The 13,598-nt window shown below is 62.0% G+C and overlaps 1 protein-coding gene across 1 annotated transcript in view; it reads left to right on the forward strand.

The window, feature by feature from the left end:
- Positions 1 to 13,119, forward strand: part of CASKIN2 (CASK interacting protein 2) — a 31,453-nt gene extending 18,334 nt beyond the window's left edge. The window contains exons 3-20 of the mRNA XM_035558853.1: positions 2,443 to 2,494; positions 4,239 to 4,336; positions 4,449 to 4,594; positions 4,729 to 4,824; positions 5,610 to 5,740; positions 5,959 to 6,067; positions 6,198 to 6,306; positions 6,624 to 6,718; positions 6,798 to 6,915; positions 7,156 to 7,338; positions 7,768 to 7,889; positions 8,355 to 8,436; positions 8,552 to 8,646; positions 8,861 to 8,971; positions 9,086 to 9,187; positions 9,403 to 9,541; positions 9,798 to 12,426; positions 12,742 to 13,119. Of these exons, the coding sequence (XP_035414746.1) occupies positions 2,443 to 2,494; positions 4,239 to 4,336; positions 4,449 to 4,594; positions 4,729 to 4,824; positions 5,610 to 5,740; positions 5,959 to 6,067; positions 6,198 to 6,306; positions 6,624 to 6,718; positions 6,798 to 6,915; positions 7,156 to 7,338; positions 7,768 to 7,889; positions 8,355 to 8,436; positions 8,552 to 8,646; positions 8,861 to 8,971; positions 9,086 to 9,187; positions 9,403 to 9,541; positions 9,798 to 12,426; positions 12,742 to 12,838 (4,514 nt within the window). The 3' untranslated portion in view covers positions 12,839 to 13,119. The remainder of the gene's footprint in view (positions 1 to 2,442; positions 2,495 to 4,238; positions 4,337 to 4,448; positions 4,595 to 4,728; positions 4,825 to 5,609; positions 5,741 to 5,958; positions 6,068 to 6,197; positions 6,307 to 6,623; positions 6,719 to 6,797; positions 6,916 to 7,155; positions 7,339 to 7,767; positions 7,890 to 8,354; positions 8,437 to 8,551; positions 8,647 to 8,860; positions 8,972 to 9,085; positions 9,188 to 9,402; positions 9,542 to 9,797; positions 12,427 to 12,741) is intronic.
- Positions 13,120 to 13,598: the final 479 nt, after the last annotated feature.

The raw sequence follows: 13,598 nt of genomic DNA on the forward strand, positions 1-13,598 counted from the left end.
ACTCCAGGACCAGCTCCTGCAGGGTGTTTCTGCCCCTTTTGGCTATGTTTTTGCTTGGTGGGCATCTCCATCCATCCCTTCTCTTCCCGCATTGCCCACCTGGCTCGGCTCTGCCACTCCTGCCCGAGGACACGGTGAGGATCCCTCTTCCTCCTCCCCAGAGCCCCAGCTGCAGGCGCTGAGAGCAAATCCCTCCCGGACTTCATTTCCCGGTGCACAGAGCATCCTTTGGGACTGCGTATGTATAAGCCCTAATTAAAAGACGGGGGTGCTGGAGGCCCGGCATGAGAGCTCTGCTTTCGGCTCCAAAGTTATGCTGTGTTATGCTGTGCCAAAAAGGTCGCAGCTCTCTGCAGCGTCGGGAACTCCTTCTTTATGGCATGAAAACCAGAAAGCATCCCTGACCAGCCTCGTCCTGCGGCCGAGCAGGAAACACCAGCTCTGTGGGCATTTCCGTGCTGCCGGGCAGCCAGGGAAGCTGGTCCGGGACTTGCTCTGAGTGATTAAAGCTGGTGTCGGTAACTCCGAGTTGAGGAACCCTTCATTTAGTCTTCAGTTTGATCTCTATTGCGTCCTCTGGAAATCCCCCAGCAGCTTCTCAGCTCTTCCTGCTCCCCGTTTCCAGGTTCTGTCGGAGATTTTCGGATGGGGAAGATGAGAACTTTTCCCAGAGCAGCCAGCAGCCTCCCTGGCTCTGCCGGGTGCCTGGAGCGCGACCCTGGCTCAGAAAACACCTCTGTAAAACGCACACCACGGGGTTCGGTGTTTATTGTCTCTCTGTGACTCAGATGAGAAGTGGCCGGCTGCTTTACAAGTGAAATGTTATTTTTTCCTAAGTGTCAGGCCCGCGGCCCTGGCTGGGCAGGGAAGCAGCCCCTCCGTGCGCGCCACCGCAGCCAAGGGAAGCGGCTTTTCCTTGAGAGAGACCCCAGATCCTCGGGTTTTGGGCAATAAGGGGCTGGAAGGAAAAAGGCAGAGCACCGCTGTCCCCGGGAGCAGCCTCCTTCAGAGAGCCTTCGCACTGCAGCGTGGCTGCTGCTTGGCGCGGAGCTGCCCGCCCCGGCGCTGGTGAAGAGCTAATTACGGTGATCCCATCCTGATCTGCTCTGCTGTGGCAAGAGTCACGAGTCCTTCACCAGCAGCCACTCAAAGCCCATTTGGAGTTAATTAGGCTGTTTACAAAACATTTTAAATTGCAGTAATGAACGTGCACCATTACTTGGTTTCCTTTTAATTATACATTTGCATGATGAATGAGCCTGCCCCCTCTTCAGCTCTGCTTTCCGGCAGAGGGGCTGCGCGGCACATCTCGGCTGCGTGGGGGATCTTCATGCGAGATGGGCGGAGAGGCTGGGAGAGGAGAGAGGGGAGGAGAAGGAGGAGGAGGAGGAAGAGGAGAAGGAGGAGGAAGAAGAGAGGAGGGCTGCAACACCGGCCCCGCAGGCCTGCCCTGCTGCAGGGGAGGTGGCTCCTTCCCCAGGACCCCACCACATTTCAGCAGGGCTTGAGTGGCTGCTTCAGCCCAGGCTTATAGCCCAGCTCCCAGACTTTGATTTTCCGTAGGGAACGACACAAACCTTGCAAAGCATTTAATCCTCCCTGGCTCGGCAGCGATGGGGCTGCCTGGAAAAGCAGAGGAGGAGCGGCCGCATTTCTTGCCCCCTGCATACCTTTCCCTTTCTTTCTCTTTTTACTTAGCACATGAATTCCAGAGATGTTAATCCGCTCTCAACCCCTTGGTTGAGAATAAAACGTCCTCTCTGTGTGGGAGGAAGGAATTCATTCGAATTAATTGCGGGAAGGAGCGGGGAGACGGGGGGCGCGCGCGCGAGGCTGTGACGAGGGTGGGGTGAGCGTCCTCCGCCGCTCGGTGGCCCCGCAGAGGAGGGGAGGGACGGGCAGGAGCTGGGGGTGTCCGAGGTGGCACAATCCTCGCATTCATGGCCGGAGGCTTCAGCCTCTGCCCGCGCCGTAAAAATGCCAGCCATGTGGTCTGTGGGCCTGGCCTTGGCGGCTGCGGCAGGCAAGGACAGCGAGTGGGGGGCGAAACGGCTCCGCTCAGCACTTTTGGGGTGCCGCTGCTTATAAAAGGAGGGAAGCGACGTCCCCCCTCGCAGGCTGGCAGGAGCTGCGGGGTCCCGACCCATCCCGGGGCCGTGGGGGCACGCGGAGTTGGGGCAGGAAGGACAGAGGGAGGAAGAGATGTGAGCTAGAGCGGGCTCAGCCCGTCAAGAGGGTCCGTGGAGGTGAATCGTGGAGGTGAAAGCAGAGCAGGAGAGAGGAGCCCTCACGGGGATGGGGCAGGCGCTGTTCTGCGCGCTGGGAGGTCAGTGTGGTTGCGGGATGTGCTTCGTGCAGGGCACCGGGAAGGGGGTTCCCATTCAGCCCTGTGGGGTGCGGGGCTCTGCCTCTCGCCCTGACCTTCGCCTCTTTTCTCCGCAGAGCTCCTGGGATCTGCCAAGCGCCTGAACGTGAACTACCAGGATGCGGACGGGTGAGTGCTCCCTGCTGGGTGCTGGGCGCCTCCCGCCTCAGCGCTTGCCCAGAGGAGGGGACGGGTTTGCTTGGGGCAGCTCTCCTCAACATCCAGTTGGTTCTGCCTGGGTATCGTAAAGCTTTTGAGGTTAACTGCTGAGCCTGGAAAACACAACAGTATCCCGAGGCAGTGCCACTTCACGAAGCCAGGGCAAGCCCTACAGAGGCAGAGACAAAGCCTGCATGGATCTGAGCTAAGGGCTGCGCCCAGCCCATCTTGCACGGGTGCTTTAACAACAAAATTCTTCTTAAAGCACTTCTGCATCCCCCTCTGTAGGGCTGGGGGTAAAAAAGGGTGTAAAATGTGCTCTGCCTGTGCCCTGTGTGCTGAGTGCTGGTTAACGCAGAGCGGAGCAGCCGTCCATCCAGCCACAGCGCATGCACGTGCTTGTGTCTGTGTTTAATATCCCAAGAGCAAAATCCCTTCATTCGGGGGGTTAGAGAAAGAAAAGATGAGGTTGCTAAGTGACCACAGCATATTTGTGTAGCTCATCACTTCCAAAATCCAGGCACTTAATAAGCTTGGTACTGAGAGTTAAGGAAACCACAAAGGCCCATAAAGTAAATAAGTGCATTATTCTTATTGAATTAACTCTGACCCGTAAGTTATTAGCACTGGTTTATGTATTATTGTTGTACCTAATTTCTACATGTTTTCTTTCCGAGGACTCTGTAGGAGGAGGTGTCAGTGATGAGTCCTAGCAGGCCAACAGGGGGTTGAAAATGTGCAGGATGGCTGTCTTAAAATAATACTATGCAGATGGAGCTTAATAGAAAAAAAATGTAATAATAGAAGTGATGATCTGATTCTGATAAGGCACAGGGCTCGCGTTCGGGCGGCTCCAGGAGGGCTGCTGGTGTGCGAAGGGTCCGTTCCCCTCTGCAGGGCCACATGTGGTGTTTGGGTTATAAAAAGCACTGGTGGGTGTGCTGGGCTTCCCTGGGGTGCGGGGAGGGGGGCGGCGGGGAGGCAACTCCCATGCACATGGGGCCACACCGCGCGCCCCTCGGGAAAGCCATGCTGCTGGCAGTGTCCTCGTCCCTCGGAAGGGGTGGGCGAGTGTTTGTGCAGCCCCCAGGGCTGGCTGGGGGATTTCCTCCCCTCCACGTCCTTATTTTGGGCTGGAGGTTTCGGCGTGGGCTCGGTGGTGCAGTAGCTGTGTTTGGAAGAGGGAGCAGGCCTCCCTGCTGCAGTCAGCCCTCCCGTTAGCCCAGAGACCCCGCAGGGATGTGAGGATACCCTGGGGTGGCGGGGCGGGAGGGGAGCCGTGCTGGTCGGGCTGTGTTGGTGGTGTGGGGCTGGGAGGCTGCCGAGCCCTTCGGAGCCTCCCCGGTGGTGCAAGAGCCCTGTGCTGAGCTGTAGCCCTTCACGTGACAGCACAGGGGGAGCACGCTGTGCAGCCAGGCCCCTTTCACAGCCCCGAGACACAGACCTCATTCATTACCGGCGGCCTCCCCCACTGTGCCGTGGGCTCCCGGCATCCCTGCTGGCACGGGCAGAGAGACAGCGCAGGGACAGCCGAGGGCACGGAGAGCACAGAGGGCTTTATCTCCTCTTTGCTCTGGGGAATCCCATGGGCTGACTCTGGGAGCTGTGTTTGGAGCAGAGTCAGGAGGGACGTAGCCATGAGCCGCCCCGGTGCGTGTCCCCATGCAAGGCAGGGGCTACAGGGACAAGTGCCGAGCCCTGCCTTGTGCCGTAGGTTCTCGGCGCTGCACCACGCGGCCCTGGGCGGCAGCCTGGACCTCATCTCGCTGCTGCTGGAGGCACAGGCCACCGTGGACATCAAGGACAGCAACGGTAAGGGGTGACCCCCTGCTGCACCCTGCGTCTCCGGCAGCCGGCTCAGCCCTCTGAGCGATCCCAGGGGGCTGAGCCGTATCCTGCCCTGCTGAGCCCTGTTTGCCCGCAGGGATGCGCCCCTTGCACTACGCGGCCTGGCAGGGGCGCGTGGAGCCGGTGCGGGTGCTGCTGCGCGCTGCTGCCTCTGTCAACATGGCCTCGCTGGACGGGCAGATCCCGCTGCACCTCTCGGCGCAGTACGGCCACTACGAGGTGGTAAGTGAGAGGCGGTGCCACCCCGACGGGGTCTCTCTCCTTCCGATGAGGGTAGAACCCCATCGCACCAGGCAGGAGAAGGCAGGGGCACAGGGTGGTGCTGAGCCCCTCATAACCACGTTGCTTCCCCGTAGTCGGAGATGCTGCTGCAGCACCAGTCCAACCCCTGCCTCATCAACAAAGCGAAGAAAACCCCCCTGGACCTGGCCTGTGAGTTTGGGCGGTTGAAGGTGAGCACCCTCCCTCTGCCACGAACCCCAAAGCCTGGCAGCAGCACCCACCTCCTCCCACGGCTGGGCAAGGCCGGATCCTGAGCCCATGAGCTGCGGGTTTTGCTCCAAGCCTCGCAGCGGGGCAGCAGCAGGCTGGCAGCGAACCTGGGCGTCCTCACTCCCAGTTCCCTGCAACTTCCCACCGCCCGCCCCAGCTTTGCTCCCATTTAAGCACAGACAGGCTGAGCTCGCTAATCCCCACCAGCCCGGAGCGCCCGGCTCCACTCAGCTGCTCAGGATCCCGGCGTGGCTTGTGGGGACGGGGCCTCCCCGTGCCCCGGAGACCCCAGCCGAGCCAACGCCGTAGGGCTGGGTTGGCGTGCGGCCAGCCAGACTGTCTCGTGCCCCCACCAGGGAGGGGAGCAGGGGCATATTTCCATTTCTGGAGTATCTATAATATCTGCAGCTATAAACAGGGCAGTAAAAATAACTCCTCTGTGCCTTTGGGCTGCCCTGCGATGCTGAGAGTCGCTCTGGGCTTGGAGAGACTGAAGTTTTTTAGGGCTTGGTCTGAAAAGCCTGATTATGGGAAGACTATTTCTGGCTGTGCTGACCTTCTCCAGCCCCTCACAACAGCGTGGCCCCTGCCAAGCTCTGTCTGGGCCCCGCCAAGCCCTGGGGCTGTGGGATGGACGGGAATGGTGGGATAGGGAGCACACAGCCGGCCCTGGCAGCAGCAAGCTTGAGCCCCGTGCTGGGATGTTGTGATGGGGACACCTACACCTCTGCTCTCCCCTGTGCAGGTGGCCCAGCTGCTGCTGAACAGCCATCTGTGCGTCGCCCTGCTGGAGGGACAGTCCAAGGACGCGACCGACCCCAACTACACCACCCCGCTGCACCTAGCAGCCAAGAATGGGCACAAGGAGATCATCAGGTAACCCCCGCCAGCCCCTGGCACTGCCCGATGCCAAAACAATATCATGTCTTCTGTCCTGCGTCCTCCTAAACCCTCATCCCTGTTACAGGCTTAGGGGGCTCATCCCCAAAGCCTCAGCGGTGCAGAGGGCTGTCCCGTTCCCATTGCAAGGCAGCTGATCCCCCGACCCCTATCCATGTGGCCTCCCGTTCATGCCTTTCCCTCCTCGATTCCAGGCAGCTGCTGAAGGCTGGGATTGAGATCAACAAGCAGACGAAGACGGGCACAGCCCTGCACGAAGCTGCGCTCTATGGCAAAACAGAGGTTGTGCGATTGCTGCTGGAGGTGAGCATCAGGGGACAAACCTCTCAGGTTTGGCCTTCACCTCCTTCTCATCCCCTCGGTCTCTCCATCCCCCGTGGGGTGGCTGCTGCTGCTGCAGGCTCTGGCGCTAACCGCGTCCCCTCCTGGGCAGGGTGGCGTTGACGTGAACATCAGGAACACCTACAACCAGACGGCACTGGACATCGTGAACCAGTTCACCACCTCGCACGCCAGCAAGGACATCAAGCAGCTGCTGAGAGGTGAGATGGGGCCTGTTTGTGGCCAGGCCCTGCCTGGAACAGAGGGGGACTTCTCCCTAACATGACCTGCCCCGTGCTCCCAGCTCCCCCTAACAGCCCTAAAACAGCCGAGCTGCAAGTGTCGGTGTCTCAGTCCCATCGTGTACGCTCCCATTCTCTGTGCCAGCAATCCCCAGAGATCGAGTCCTTCCTGCAGTATTAATGTTCTCTTCTCCCCTCTCCTTTCTCTTCATTTTCTCCTCCCGCCTTTCCCAAACCTCTCTCTTGCCCCACTGTGCTCTGGCACCTTTTTTCTTCCCTCCATCCCTTGTCTTCAGAGGCATCAGGAATCCTGAAGGTCCGAGCTTTGAAGGATTTTTGGAACCTCCACGATCCAACTGCTCTCAATGTCCGGGCAGGAGATGTCATCACGGTGAGGCTGCTCCCCACTCCCTGTCCCCTGTCCCCGCCGCTGCCTCGTACCAGCCCTGTCCTCCTCATCCCCACGGCAGGTCCTGGAGCAGCATCCCGATGGGCGATGGAAGGGGCACATCCACGACACTCAGAAGGGCACCGATCGCGTCGGGTACTTCCCCCCCTCCATTGCCGAAGTCATCAGCAAACGAACAGGTCAGTGGCCCTCCTGGGTGCGTCGTCCTGGTGTGAAACCGTCTCACCCTGCCCAGCCCTTCCCACAGGACAGGTCCCTGTCGCACTGGCTAGCTAGGGGGCGGGGAAAGAAAGGATTCTGGTGGGCACAGGGCGTTGTATGACCGGTGGGGTGGAAGTTTTGGGGTTCGAGGCTCAGATACCCCCCCTTGCCGCCTCCTGCACAAGCTCTGACCACGCGTGTTTTGTCTTTGAATGCAGGCATGATCCTCCCCCGCATGGCACCCACGCACCAGCGCCAGGGCCCCCCCGGGGCCCTCACGGCACCCCCCGGCGGGCTGCAGCACCTCCCCGACGAGTGTCCGCAGCAGGCAGCCCCAAGCATCCCAGCACCCTATGGCCACCTCACCCTAACCCGGACGGCCCCGGGCCCTGACAGCTCAGGTCAGGGGTGGGGCTGGGGAGGGAGAGGGGCCGGGGACCTTCCCCTGTCCCCAGCCCTGCCTGCGCAGGGGACGTGGGGAACACTTTCCTTCCACCTCCCGGCAGGAAAGCAGCCAGACAAGAGGGAGCAGCCACAGGGCAAGGGAGTTTAGGGGAGCCCATAGAGCAGCCCCTTCCCTCCTGGAATCCGTGGCCATGTCCCCAGTTCCCATTTCCCCTTTGTGCGTCCCTTGCCAGCTGAGGTCACCCTGTCTGTGCTGTGTGTGCCGGGAGGGACTGATGCATGCTCTGTGGCTGGAAGGATCTTGTGGGAGGCTGTTTTTTACTGGTGTCACTGCTGGCATTCGGGTCCCTGCTGGGGACCTCTGTGCCCTGTGTCAGCACCAGTCCTGGGGCACTGCTGATGACCTCCCCTTCTGTCCTGAGTAGCAGGAGACAGGAACAGCGTGGGCAGCGAGGGCAGCATCGGCAGCATCCGCAGTGCCGGCAGCGGCCAGAGCACCGAGGGCACCAACGGGCAGAGCACCAGCATCCTCATCGAGAATGCCAGGGTAGGTGCCAGCCCCTGCTCCCCACACGTTGCTTCCCCAGCTCCACCTGATGTGGAGGCAATGGGGCCCAGCACGTTCCTGTAACCACCTGCACCTCCTGGCAAGGAGGGGGGCCGCGGGAGCTGAGCACCCCCCACCAAGCATGCATTTGCTGCTGGGACTCAGTGGGGAAATGTTCCTGGGGCTGGAGTCTCCTGGCTGCGCCAGCAGCACAGCTCTGGCCCCTTGGAGAGGGTCTGAGGCTGTGGTTCGTACCGTGTAACATCCTCACCTCATCCTGTGTCACCTGAGAGGATAAAAAGGGCCCTGGGCCACATCCTGCCCTGGTCTCTCACTAGGGGCCAGCCCTTTGCTGGGTAATGCCGTAATGCTGTGCTGAGCTCCCAGGGGTGCAGGGCAGACCCCCTGGGGACAGGGCCCTCTCAGGAGGGATGTCCCTCCCCTGCTCACTTTTCCTCTCCCCAGCCGCTGCCCTCCACTGGCGACGACCTCCAACAACACCTTTTGGGATCGGAGCCACGCAATGGGCAGTTGACTTCCACAGCAGGTGAGGGATATCCCAGCACCATGGGGCCTTGGGGACAGCTGTCCCCCAGCCCTGGGGGCTGCTCAGTGCCCAGGTCCCCCTGTGACACTCTCTTCTCTCCTGTCCTCTCTGCCAGGGCCCCCAGGCCACCAGACCCCTGGCAACTGTCCCCCTGGAGACAGGGTCTTCTCCCACCAGTTCTTGCGGCCTGAGCAGCTCCTGGAGGGGAAGGTAACTGGGCCAGCGGCGTGCAGGGTGGGAGGGCAATGTTTGGGGTTCTCAGCCCAGCTCTTTCTGCACTGGGCACATGGGACTGGGTCTTGGGGACGCTGGGGCCAAGTGGGTCTTGCCCAAGAAGGTCCCGTCGTTGTGCCCCAAGCAGTCAGGTCCTTCCAAGCCCTGCAGCCACAATCACAGGCTGCTCTTTGCCTCATCCTCTCCCCAGGACGCAGAAGCCATTTACAACTGGCTGAGGGAATTCCAGCTTGAGTCGTACACTGCCAACTTCCTCAATGCTGGCTACGATGTCCCCACCATCAGCCGCATGACCCCCGAGGTAAGGCAGGTCCTTCCCTGCTGGCCTGCACCCCCTGAGCTGCCGGCAGTGGGCGCCCACTGCTCCACGCTCCCCGTGCCGCTGCTGACTGCAGCCCCGCTCTGCTTGCTTTAGGATCTGACAGCCATCGGCGTGACCAAACCAGGCCACAGGAAGAAGATCTCCACTGAGATCGGGCAGCTCAGCATTGCCGAGTGGCTGCCCAACTACATCCCGGTGAGTCCTTGGCACTGGGGCTTTGGTCTGTGGCACCCTCTTTTCTCAGAGCTGCGTCTCCCAGGACAGGATGGGGACTGCCTATAAGTAAATGAGCTCTGAAGCGTCCAGAGAGACCCCAAAAAAGCAGGCTCCTGGCCAGGGGCAGGGAGGGGATGGATGAAGGCACCGCCTGTCCCTTGCTGCTCACGGCAGCATCTCCGTGCTCTTTGCAGGCTGACCTGATGGATTGGCTCAGTGCCATTGGGTTGCCCCAGTACCACAAAAAGCTGGTGAACAATGGCTACGACTCCATCACCATCGTGACAGACCTGACGTGGGAGGATCTGCAAGAGATTGGCATCAACAAACTGGGTGAGTCCCTGCCGCGGTGCTGGGGTGGCCCAGAAAGGGCAGTTCAGGGCCATCCCCAAGGACTGCCCTGGGCAGGCTGGAGCCAGGCTGAGCCGGGTGGATGTGGTTGGCAGTTTGTCTCCTTCCATATGCAGGGTTTGGATAACCTGGATGTCTTTGCCCTGGTTGGTGACATGGCTGTGGCTTTTCTTGGCCGAGAGGCCTTGTAGGATCAGAGCCAACTTAATGCCCCTTTCCTCTTGCCACTCTCCCACAGGCCACCAGAAGAAGATCATGCTGGCCGTCAAGAAGCTCAGAGACCTCCGCAAAAGCCTCAACCAAGCGGAAGCCACCCTGGCAAGACGCAAAGTCCCCGGTGCCCTGGACATTGTCACCATTGAGTCACTGGAGAATGGGGAATGCCAGTCCCCACACACTCCCAAAATGACAACATTCCAGGACAGCGAGCTCAGCTACGAGCTCCAGACAGCCATGTCCAACAGCTGCCATGAGACGCTCAGCATCAAGAACAGCCAGGGAATGTCACGGAGCCAGGAGAGCATCGGGGTGCGGTCCCGGGGTTCAGGGCACTCGCAGGACAATGTTTTGTCCCGGCACCTCTCCAGCCCCTCGCAGGAGAGCCTGGGCAGCGGGGAGAGCAGCAGCAGCAGCGGGCAGTCCTGCGCGCCACCCCGCAGCAAGGAGAGCCCGGCCAGCCTGCCGGGACGGCCCAGCCCCGAGCCCTTTGGGAAGCTCGTCTCCCCCGAGGGGCTGAACGGCTACACCAACGGCAGCGGGGGCAGCCCTCTCAAGGAGAGGAACCTGCCTGAAGGCACGGATCAGTACGCCCGGCCAACGGCTCAGAAAGGTGCTGGCCCTGCAGGGCCACCAGCAGTCACCCCTTGTACCCCTCCCCAGACCCCCAGCAAGGCAACGGCCCCGTATGTCTTCATGTACCCGCACGTCTCCTTGAAATCCCCGACGGCCCCTTCCCTCCTGGGGGCCGAGCAGCCCAAGACCCTGGCACACCCCTACCCCTCCTTCCCTTCTGGGCAGAAGAGCAGCCTGCAGACATCAGCCCAAAAAGCTTTCTCCTACCTGCACAGCCAGTGCAGCCCCACCGAGCCACCCAAGGCTGCCGCGGCCCCGGGCACCTGGCAGGCAGGGGAGCAACACAACGGGGGCGAAGGCTTCAAGTACAAGAAGCGGTCGCACAGCCTGAACCGCTACGCGCTGTCAGATGGAGAGCATGAAGAAGAGGAGGGGGTGCCCACCAGCACCCTGGGCTCCTATGCCACCCTGACGCGGCGGCCGGGCCGCAGCCAGATGCCGCGGGCCTGCCTGCAGGCGGAGGCCAAGGTGACCCGCAGCCAATCCTTCGCCATCCGGGCCAAGCGCAAGGGACCCCCGCCACCGCCTCCCAAGCGTCTCAGTTCCGTCTCCAGCACCCCCGCCACTGAGGTGAACGGCGAGCAGCCCCCCGACCCCAAGCAGCAGTCTCCAGTCCCCCAGGACGTGGCCGATGCTGGTACCAGCCCCGGTGACACCAGTCGCAGCAGGACAGTGAGGAGCCTGGCAGCTGCACTGGAGGGGACACCTGGGGCAAGCCCACCCAAGCCCCTCCTGGCTCCGAAACCGCTAAATGTGGCTCAGGACTCTCTCTCCAAGGCCAGTGTGGATGATCGGTCCTACGATGGCGGTGATACCGGCAGCACTGTGCTTGCTGATGCTGGCAGGGACGCCTTTGAGGGCAGCAAGCCGCGGAGACGGACATTGAGTGAGCCCAGCGCTCCCATGACGGAGGCTGTGCAGGCCGGGCGGGAGGATGCCTCCTCAGACACAGAGGAGGAGGCCAAGCCTGACGTCTCTTCATCCTCCCAGAACAGCTCCAGCGAGTGCATCCCCTTTGCAGAAGAAGGCAACTTAACCATCAAGCAGCGTCCGAAGCCTTCTGGGCACCCCAAGGCTGACGCTGCAGTGCAGGATGCAGAGCCCAGTTCCCAGCCTGCAGAGCCCCCGTGCTCTGCTGGGAAGGAGCCGGCAGCACCTGCTGCCACCAAGGAGCCGCCCGTGCTGGAGTTCAACCTCACCGAATCGGACACGGTGAAGCGCCGGCCCCGCTTCAAGGAGCGGGAGCCGCTGCAGGCTGTGCTGAAGGCATTCAGCCTGGCAGGGCAGGCGGAGGCGGGCGGTAGCCCCGCGCCCCAGTACGCCCAGGCCCAAGCTGTGAGCATCGTGGGCCCCACCACGCAGGGGCTGGCACCACGGGCGGGGCTGGCTGGAGACACCTTTGACGATGACAATGTGGAGTTCAGGATTGCCGAGATAGAGAAGAGCATCTTGTCACTGGAGAAGGGGATCAAGAAGACACCGAGCCCCACCAAAGCCCCCAGCCCCACGGAGCTGCTCGGCACTGCCGTGGTGAGGACACCTGCTCCAGGTACGGGGGCTTGGGAGGGTCTCTCTTTGGCAGTGGCAGGGCCTGAGGCTCCCTCCTTCCCCTTCTGGGTCAGGACAGCATCCCCAGCTGGCCAGGAGGCAAGGACAACCCGTGCCACCACGTGCCACGAGGCTTCTTCCCTTGCAGACGTCCCTGCCAAGCACACCTCAGTGGCGTCCACCAAGCTGGTGTTCTCCGGGCCCAAGACCATCTACCAGCAGGTCCTGCAGCCCTCCCGCCACACCGTCGCTCCCTGGGCAGCCCCCGAGGCGGTGCCGGATGTGGTCGGGTCCCTGGCTGCTCCCAGCCCTCTGACACTGGAGGCAAGCAGCAAGGTGTCGGCGAAGCCTTTGGCCATTGCCCCGGGGGCCGCCCTGGTCCAGCAGCGGCTGGAGCACACCAACTCCACCCTGGCTGCTGCGCTGCAGGCAGCCGAGAAGAAGATCACAGCGGAGGAGGTGGAGAGGTGAGGTGGTGCTGGGGGAGAGAAAAATGCTGGGGTGAGATCCTGGGGAGTGGAACTGGGGAGCCCCCAGCGCGGGCAGGCAAAGGGCTGGGGGCCTCCAGCCCTGGCAGGCGGCAGCGGGTTCCCAGGCAGCCCCAAGGACCGAGCACGGGCTGCAGCCACCTGCACGCAGCCACCACGTGCCCGCGACCCACCAGGATGTGCGTGCTCCAGCCCAGCTGTGACCGGGAGGGTTGGGTCCCGCCTGCCTGCCCCTGCCCAACGGCACCTCAAGCGTTTGGGCAGCATTTAACCATCTCTCCCTTCCCTCCCCAGCCCCCCCGGGGCCGTGCACTCGGCCAAGAACATCCTGGAGGACATCAGCAACATGTTCGATGATCTGGCCGACCAGCTGGATGCAATGCTGGACTGAGGCTTGCTCCCTCCTTCCCTTCCCCGCCTCCGGCTGCTCTGCCAGTGCCCGTCGTGATGGGGGGAGAGCGGATCCAGCACCGCTTGGTGCCTCCAGGTCTCTCCAGCCGCCTCCCTCCCTGCACTTTGCACCGTGGCCGGGAACGTGGCTGCCCCTCCTCACCCACCCCGTGTCACCGGCCCCAGAGCCACCCGGCTCCGTGTCACACGCTCCGGCACAGCCGCGGGGGTCAGGCGTTTCCCACCAGACTGGCAGCAGGAGAGGAGCCCAGAGGGGCTGCGCATGTGGTCCCGGAGGCCGCGGAGAAGCCCTCGCTCCCTCGCACAGCGCTGAGGAGCTTCCACAAGGGACCTTTTTCTTTCCACACTGCATTGCCGAGTCCTGCCTCTTATTATTTATCCCCTGCCAACAATGTGTCAAAGGAAAGACCTCCCTGGGCAGCCGCCACGGAGCTGGCTATTTACTGAGCAGATCCCAGCCCCGGCAGGGCCTGACAGCAGCTAAAAGAAGACAGGGCTTGTTGCGATTTGGCAGCTTACGGAGTGAGAAGGAACCTTCCTGCTTTTTTTGTTGCTCTTCCAAACGCATCAGCATCAGGCAGCGTGTAATCTGAGCGGATCGAAATCCCTCGGTGGGACCCACAGCCCCTCAGGAGGGGGCTGGCACAGCCTGCAGAGCTGCGGGACGCGGGGGGCTACCTGCACCCTCCCGCAGCGCCGAGGTCCTGCAGGGTCCTCGCAGGATGGCTGCGCAGTGCCGA

This window comes from Cygnus atratus, chromosome 18 (genome assembly GCF_013377495.2).
Source record: "Cygnus atratus isolate AKBS03 ecotype Queensland, Australia chromosome 18, CAtr_DNAZoo_HiC_assembly, whole genome shotgun sequence".
In the NCBI taxonomy this organism is placed as follows: Eukaryota; Metazoa; Chordata; class Aves; order Anseriformes; family Anatidae; genus Cygnus; species Cygnus atratus.